The 8694-nt window shown below is 48.9% G+C and overlaps 1 protein-coding gene across 1 annotated transcript; it reads right to left on the reverse strand.

The window, feature by feature from the left end:
• Positions 1-5156: 5156 nt before the first annotated feature.
• EI90DRAFT_294507 (uncharacterized protein) lies at positions 5157-5898 on the reverse strand. The gene is made up of 2 exons (XM_039055319.1): positions 5895-5898; positions 5157-5793 (listed from the first exon to the last, which is right to left on the reverse strand). Exon 2 carries the CDS (start codon positions 5582-5584, stop codon positions 5249-5251), a length of 336 nt encoding a protein of 111 aa, XP_038909038.1. The 5' UTR covers positions 5585-5793; positions 5895-5898; the 3' UTR covers positions 5157-5248.
• Positions 5899-8694: the final 2796 nt, after the last annotated feature.

Here is an 8694-nt window from a genome sequence, read left to right on the forward strand (position 1 = left end):
TCTCACGACGCGCTGACCACCCGAAGGGGAAAGACGACAATGAGGGGCTGACACTCCTCCAACCCACCTGGTTCGAAGCTCGAGCAACAGAAGCGATCTCGGTAGAGGGAGAGGAGGCGGGGATCCTAGAGAGGATACGTGGAGCGAAGGAGCATGACGAGAGGGTGGTGAAAGCCATGCGGGAACTGGGAGAAGGGACCCTGAGGTCGGACGAATGGGAGAAGCAAGGAGAGTTGATCCTATACCGAGGAAAGGTGTACATACCGAGAGACCAGCAACTCCGCCATGACCTGGTACGGTTGCACCACGACGCACAGGCAACGGGGCATCCGGGGCGATGGAAAACCCTAGAACTCGTTTCCTGTGACTACTGGTGGCCCCGGATGGCAGAGTACGTCGGGCAGTACGTACGCAGGTGCGATACCTGCAACCGAGTCAAACCTTTCCCCTCACGAAAGGTTGGGAAGCTCACCCCAAACAGAGTCCCCACCCACCGCTGGCAGATAATCTCAGTGGACATGGTAGGAGAGCTCCCAGAGTCGAAGGGGTACAATGCCATCCTGGTCGTGGTGGACCGCTTGTCCAAACGCATCCATGCGATCCCCACTGTAACGACGATAGACTCAGCGGGCGTAGCGCGGCTCTTCCTAGAACACATCTGGAAGCATCACGGGCTCCCAGAAGAGATCCTCAGTGACAGAGGGAGTGCCTTCGTCTCCCACTTCTCGAGAGAGCTCGCAGACCTCCTCGGAGTCAAACTCACCCCTTCAACACCCTACCACCCCCAGACGGACAGACAAACCGAGCGGGTCAACCAAGAAATCGAAGCCTACCTCCGAGTGTTTGTCAACCACCGCCAGGATGACTGGGCAGACTGGCTCCCGCTAGCAGAATTTGCCTACAACAATCGCATCCACTCGTCCACCCACCGGACCCCCTTCGAACTCGACACCGGGCAACACCCCAGGATGGGGACAGAACCCACCCATACGTCCGAAGTGGAGGCTGCTGATGCCTTTTCATCAAGGATGATGAAAATGCAGGAGGAGGCGAAGGCGGCGCTAGAACATGCAGCAGACGAGATGGCCCGCTATTACGATCGGGGCCATGATGCAGCCCCCAAGTACCAAGAGGGTGACCAAGTCTGGCTCAATGCCCAGAACTACACGACCGACCGCCCCACCAAGAAACTAGACCACAAATGGCTCGGCCCCTTCAAGATAGTCAAAGTCGTCTCCCCTGCCGCTGTCAAACTCCAACTCACCGCACGACAGAAAGGGATCCACCCGGTTGTATCTGTAACAAACATCAGGCCCCACCACCTGGATGAAATCGCAGAACGACCCCTCGACCCCCGCCCGGGCCCGGAACTTGTAGATGGAGAAGAGGAGTACGAAGTTGAAAAGGTATTAGACTCCAAATGGCTACGCCGGAAACTCTGGTACCTGGTAAAATTCACGGGCTGGCCAAACTCAGAGAACCAGTGGCTCCAGCGGGACCACTTAACCCACACCCCCGACCGAATCGAGGAATTCCACAGAATGCACCCCCAAGCCCCAGGGAGAGAGAGGGAGAACCACCTGGCCGCTTCGAGGCGAAGCAGCTTAAGGAGGGGGTGATGTCAGGGCACACCCACCTGACCCGGCCCCACCTAACCCGGTGCCCCACCATCCGCTCCTCCCGACCTCCCCCTCTTTTCCCTTCCCTTTCTTCTTCCCCTTCTTTTCTATTCTCTCTCCTCTTTATTCCTTTCTTATCACACGGACGACTTCCTTTGTATCAATGTACCATTGACCCAGCTGCAGTGTAACGTGCCCGAACCCAGACACACCGGACGACCCCCTGCATACCAGATGCTCCTAGGACCTCTTACGGAGGTACCCGGACGGAGGTGGCTGTGTGCTTGGATGACGTGGCGCTTCCCATGTGGCCTTCAACCACATGTATATAAACACAGCCTAAGTGGGAACTGAGAAGCAACCTTCTTCTCACATTTCCCACTTTAGGCAAGTAGCTTACACTTCCCCTGATAATAACAATAACACATTTCCCACTTTAGTCTCAGTGGCCAGGGACCCTTGTCTGCTTCGGGCCCGCTGTTACACGCGCCTGCGTCATACCTACCGGACCCTCAGCCTCGGGCGATACACCCGGGCGCTCTCGACCCTGGGTCGGTCCCTGACAGATGGACCATGGCAGGAATTTTAGGGAACGATATTCTAATGAAGTGGAGAGCTATAAATGTCGCTGAATAAAAATGGAATAAATCAGCTGAAGGTCTCAGTGCAGCCATACGCATAGTAATGCGAAGTTTGAATTCAGAATCACCGAGTCATAGCAAATTTAATGGTAAATATGAGGAATTTGAAATAGGAAACTGTGACAAATGCAGTGCAGTCAAGTTCTAATTAACCATTAAAATAGCTTAGGCAAGGAAGGACAATAAGGATTCTAGGTGCAGTCTGACCACAGTAGAACTGCAGTTCAGCGCAGCAAAGCTCAGTAGAACTATAGTGTGAAAATTTCATTTTTTATAAACTGTTTGAGAAAAATACACTGTAAATAAATCCTGTAAATAGAAGGTAGAGCATGAAAAAGGAAGGCGACCCAAGGAGTATAAAAGGAAGATCCTTTCTGCAACTTTTCGCCCCCCTTAGAGAAGTAAGAAAATAGAGTATTATTTTTCTCAAGCATTTCTGGTTGTCACTCCAGCGCGAAAAAGTGATATACAGTTAAGATTGCCACTGTAGTAAAAGGCAGCAATTAAGGAGAGAAATATTAAGTAGATATTTCAACAGGAGAGCTGGTTAACACTCCAGATTTCAAAGTGTAAACACAAAACAGTTATTTTGCTACTGTTAAAAATGAGCAATAAAATAAGAAAAAATTAAAACAAACTCAAGGGACACTCCAGACACAATCCAAATCCATTAACTAGTAGTATCTTTGAAACTTCACCAAGTAGAAGATTTAATTCAAGTTAAATTCCAAATCAAACAGCGCTACACAGAATTACACCTAGACAAATTAAGAAATTTCAATAAAGGAACAGCTCCGCAGGGCTCAGTTTATCTGTAAGTCAATTCCCAGAAACTTTAAGACTAACCCATAAAAATAGAATTAGCCAAAACACTCGGATTGGTACTATATTTACAACAAATACTACTAGTACACTTCCCCATCCTAACTAAAGAACTAGGGAACAGCTTGGTGGTGGTCTCGTTTGAACCTCCCAACTGACCTTCCTTCGTTCTCTCCTTCAGAGGAGGGAGGGGGAAGATCCGGGATATGACACCATCCAAAGTGACTTGCCACTGATCCACCTTTTGCTTCATGCCCTTTTGTGTTTTGTATTTGATTGTTTCATGACAGGAAACAAAGGAATGGTGAATGAATCCATTCCATCCAGTTGTCCCCTTCAAAATCATTCTGACTTGATGAGCACACAAGAAGGTGGGTATTGCATTTCCTGCACTGATCCTCCATTGTTACAGGGTTGTTCCCATGGATTGGCCAAATCCCATTTTTCTTTTATTGTCAATGGCCTTCCTTGAATACATCTTCAGCTGTAAAGCAATACAGTTTTGAACCTGTTACTTGACAGTGTACATTATGCCCTTCTATACCTAGAGGGAATACAGTCTTACAATATTAATGAAGTCTTCCTTCCCATCAGCACTTGGAGTCCTGCGGTTTGTCATTTCTTATTATTGATCCTATTTTTTTTTTCATAAACATTTTAATCCATTTTGGAAGAAACCCTTCAAAGACAGAGTGTATAATGCAGCCAACGGGTTCTTCGTTCAACATAGCAAGAATGAACAATTTGATCAAAATACCTCCGGTCATATGGTTGTCACTGACTGTTATTTGAAATGCCTCACCGAATTGAGAGGTTCTGGCCTCAAAAAAGTGGGATTCAAACTCTCCACTGTTGTGCATCATTGGGGCGGGAGATATTCCTTGTTCATCTGAATGCTCATTGGGTTCTTCCCCTTCCAACAAGAAATTTTGTACCTTCACCAGAACATTCCTCCTTTGTTTTTCCCTTTATGTCTTCATATTTTTTTCCCCATTTAACGACCTTTTCACATTTTGATGTATATTGTATCGATAGCTGTTACATTTCTTGTCTCTATCATGAACCCGGAGTGCCACTGAAGCTTTGATCTCAGCGTCATGTTTGAACTTCAACACCCATTACGTTGAACAATACAACTGACAAGGATGTTGAGGGGCAGTGCAGGTCAGCGCGTGCGAAGACACGCACTCTAGTTCTGGATATTTATCCTGAAAACTATAAGCTGCTCGTGAGAGTGCTAAGGGCAGGGTCGGGGTAAATACATGAAAATATAAAGAGGTAAGTCCGATTCGGGTGTGCTTGTCCGTTCTGTCCAAGGAATGCACCAAACACTGCTCCACTCTCAAGTCGTCACGATCCATAACGGATGGATGTCTAGATACCAAGATGATGTGCAGAGAGAATCTGCAAGAGACACATAAAATCAGCAACCCATGTTCATACACAACTCGAGCCTGCAATTGTGACGCACCACATTTTGTGTGGTACGATCATTGGCCATGATGGTCGACGGATCTGTCGTGAGATAGATCTTGTTAGCGTACCAATCTCCCCTCATAATTGATAGCGTTAGCGTGTCTGTGTGGAAGTGCCCCAAGTGAGTGTCGCGGTGCAATGTGGATAAAGAGACCCTTCGCTGCCAAGGGTATGAATCCCCGAATGGAATAAAAGAGACACTCACTGGTATTATTATCCGCCCATCCAGTGGCTGTGATAATGGAAGTTGTAGGATCGTACTGCCAAAACGCCGTCAGAAAGTGCTTTCCAGAAGAGGAAACCACGCCATCAGATTGAGGGGTGTCATTGGCTTGAGCTGGGTTTGACGTTTAAGGGGAATTAGATCAAGTTAGGCGGTGAGTGCTCCCGGACTGACGTACTTGGCACTGATGAAGTTCCCAAAAAAGCATATGTTCCCTTCCCAGTACCGAGTGCAACCCCCGGATCTACGAGACCTGCCAAATAGCCATTCTGGAGAAATTGCATTTGGAGATTGAAACGGGGGGGGGAAGAGATAACGCACTGAATTACTCCGAAAGCTCACGCTCTGACTGATGCCATTTTTATGGAAGAAGGCCGAGAAAGTATCGCCGTGGGCCTCCGCCCCTATTGAGTACCACCCGTTGGTGAACTCGAGGTATCCAAGTGATTTCCCGCCTTGCGTGGAATTTATTTGAATTTTGCCGCTCCAGTAGTATGTGTCGCTGCCCTGTGCCCTTTTGGCAGCTGGAGATCAAACCGAATTATAATCCCGCCATACATCTTCGTGCTACGTGTCAGTGAAGTGGCTGCAGACTTACTCTCAGTTGGTGAAGCTTCAATATTCCACCTCCTAGCTGGGGGCAAAGGAGGCAAGCCCCTCGCGAGTCGCTGCGCGTTCGTTTCTCCGTGAATAGGGTCCCGGAGCTGAGGCGCAAGGCGGCGTAACACCTTCCGTTGAGGAAAGGGGAAGGCGAAGACAGAAGCCGTAAAGAGAAACAAGAAAAGAGCAGCGCCCTTGAACATGTTCGAAAACCCCGCCGTAGCTTGAGGGAAGAAAAAAAGGTGAGCCTTTAAATGAGAAATCCCAGGGTGGAAGAAATGGAAAAATCTTGATGGCGAAATATTAAATATTGATCTCGCTTAATCCTCCATATTTGTGCCAGTGGACACGAATCGGCATTATCAGTACTGAATAGTTGTGCAAGCGCACAGAATTGCAGCACGTTGCGCGTCTAGAAATCCGGGGTGCGACCATTAGTCGGGTGTTATGTTTGTCAAAAAGGAAAGGTAGAGATGGGCGAAACCGACGTCAACATCAGTTCCTAGCGCTCACCTACAAGGTAACTATATTACCAATTAAGTTTTCTTCGCCCTACGTGCCAGAGACTGAACGCGACAAAGTGGACACCCCCCGCACGGGTTCATTCAGAATTATTAGCGAGATCTTCTTATGAAACCTGCGGAAGTGCTGATAGGATGCAGTTACAGAGGCTGGTCATGGTACCTGCCTAGCAGCTTGTGCCTATCGCTTATGGCTCTATCTCCATCATATGAATGATAAGTCCTGTCTGACTCCGCTTTACGCATGTGTGATGCAGATGGCTGCTTTCTTCATCCGTGACAACTCCGGTAACACTGCTTCTGAATTGAAGATATTGGTATTGTCCTGTGTCCTAGTGCACATGTCCCTTGCAGGATTTTTTGTTGGTGGGAACCTTCTACAACATGCACAACAAGATTCTACCTGAAAGTTTGTGGTGGGAGGGCTGTGCCTGTTGGAGAGCAGTGCGTGAACCTACAAAACAGTGACCTGAGGGCAAAAAATCACGTGTTTGATGGATTTACACAAATATGGATACTGTACTCACGCGTCACACGAGTATAGCGGTTCAAAAGTCCGGTGTCATGCCACTTGGGCAAACCCATTCATAATGAGCAGTGGGACTTGGAAGGCAGGCCAGAATGAAATGATATGCACACGACCAACTACCTGTCACATGTCACGCTGGCCTCGCGGTCCGGCCAATTTGACCATTATGTCACATATCATGCTGGGCAGCAACCGGTGTCACACAACACATCACTGGTGGCATGGTGACGATGCAAATGTATTTTTTTGAGTACATACTTAGATTAGAAACGAAAAATCGCCAATTCCTCATCCCAATTGCGTGCCTGTCTAACTTGCATTCCATGGCCGAGGTCACTAGGGGTGCCATGGTTCTCAGAGAACTGTTTTGAACCGGGACCGAACTGAGAACCAAACCGTGCTGGAACCGAACTGTGGTTCGGTTTTGACCCAGTTCTCTCATGGTTCAGTTTTGGTTCTCTAAGTTAGGGGGAAAATGTGAACCGGTTCTGAACCGAACCGAACCAGAGAACCGTAGGAATGTTGTCATGCTCCAAACCTTACTAGTATCTTACATCACACAAATGAAAAATGTGCAAAGGCTCTGACAATTTTAAATTATTCTGCCAGTCATATTCAGGGATGGCCGAAAAATCACAAATGGAAATTGTTTTCAGCTCTTACACCTTTGCATCTATTTTAAACATCCTTGAGATGGATACTCACTCTGACAATGGAAGTGAGTGGCACACAGACCCTGAAAACCCAATGCTGGGTCCAGATGGTAAACTACGTGATGCTACTGAGAAACCGGATCAATTTGTCTACAGTCCTTTGGATACTTTGCCACACCCTTGTCAGGGCACACCCGCTTGACCCGCCTCCACCCGGGCCCACCTCACCCGGTTCCCCTTCTCCCACCCTGCACCCCTCCTTCATACCCCTTCCCCCTCTATCCCTCTCCCACTTCCACTTCTATTTCCATTTCTATTTCTATTTCTATTTCTACTTCACACGGACGACCTTTCCCTTATATCCATGTATTATTGACCCGCCCACGACATGCACACGACATGCCTAGCCCCGGACGACCCTGGACGGCTCTAGGGCGCAACCTAGTGTGCGCGCGTGCAGCATACACCCTCGGGATCCCCCATGGGGACACCCGGGTGACTGTGGCTGTATGCGGGGTGACGTGGCGGACCTCATGTGACCCAAGCCGCATGTATATAAACACACCTGGGGTGGGAACCGAAGAAGTAACCTTCTTCTCAACATTCCCACTTCAGGTAAGTAGCATAGTTCCCCTTTTAATAATAACTCAACATTCCCACTTCAGTCTAAGTGGCCAGGGATCGCTGTCCCACATCGGGGCTGCCAGTACGCACGCCCGATCCACCCCCCGTGAGGTCCTCAGCACCGGATGCTACGCCCGGACCGCCTTGACCCTGGACGCGACCCTGACAACCCTCCTCTAATTCTGAGGGCTATAATCCAGATGATGACCTACCTACTGCTCATCAAATAGTGCAAAGGCCAAAGTGGACCATAAAGCAAATTACTTGAGAAAATCCAGTTGAAGCATTCGAGCACCAAAAACTTGCTTCCAAGAATAAAAATAGGCCTAACACTTCACGGAATAGAGATGTTGGTATTACTCAACAGACCCTGGAAGCATTCTCAGTTGGACATCAACCAAACAATCTTGGGCTACTGGGGAACTTGAGACAGCCCACAAAGACAGCAGAGCTCGGCTATGTGTCAGGGGACGACTCCCAGGTCCCCATGACCCTCCCCTATGGTCCACAGCCTGTAGTGTAACCAGCCCTGTCCAGGGCACAACCTACTGTGGGTCAGAGATGATATATAAAAGAGAGGCAAGTATATACAACTTGCCTACTGTGGGTCAGAGATGAGAAGGAAGTTAACTTCTCATCTTCCCACAGTGGCCACAATACATCGAAAGAAGTCACATGAGACCCGAGACCCGAGGTCCGGGCCATCCGGCCGCACTGAGCATCCGGCACAGGGCGCGCGCGGGGAGTGCAACAGCCGGGTGCAGTCACGGGTGTGGGTGCGAGTGCGGGTGTGGATGCGGTATGGGCTAGGTCAGGGTGTATGCCCTGACACTATGTCACAACATCCAGGGTGTTAGATACATGTCAGGGAACATGCATGCTCATGCAGGTTGCTCTGATAACCTAGTTGTGATTAAAGCTGGGGGAAAGGAAGGTCCCCATCTTAGAGTCAGCTATTGTCAGGGCACACCCGCCTGACCCGGGTC

This window comes from Cantharellus anzutake, assembly GCF_015039405.1.
Source record: "Cantharellus anzutake strain C23 chromosome Unknown EI90scaffold_125, whole genome shotgun sequence".
In the NCBI taxonomy this organism is placed as follows: domain Eukaryota; kingdom Fungi; phylum Basidiomycota; class Agaricomycetes; order Cantharellales; family Hydnaceae; genus Cantharellus; species Cantharellus anzutake.

What these genes read in the sequence shown, in the direction of transcription:
- EI90DRAFT_294507 (XM_039055319.1), bottom strand. Translation starts at nt 5,584, where the DNA reads ATGTTCAAGGGCGCTGCTCTTTTCTTGTTTCTCTTTACGGCTTCTGTC.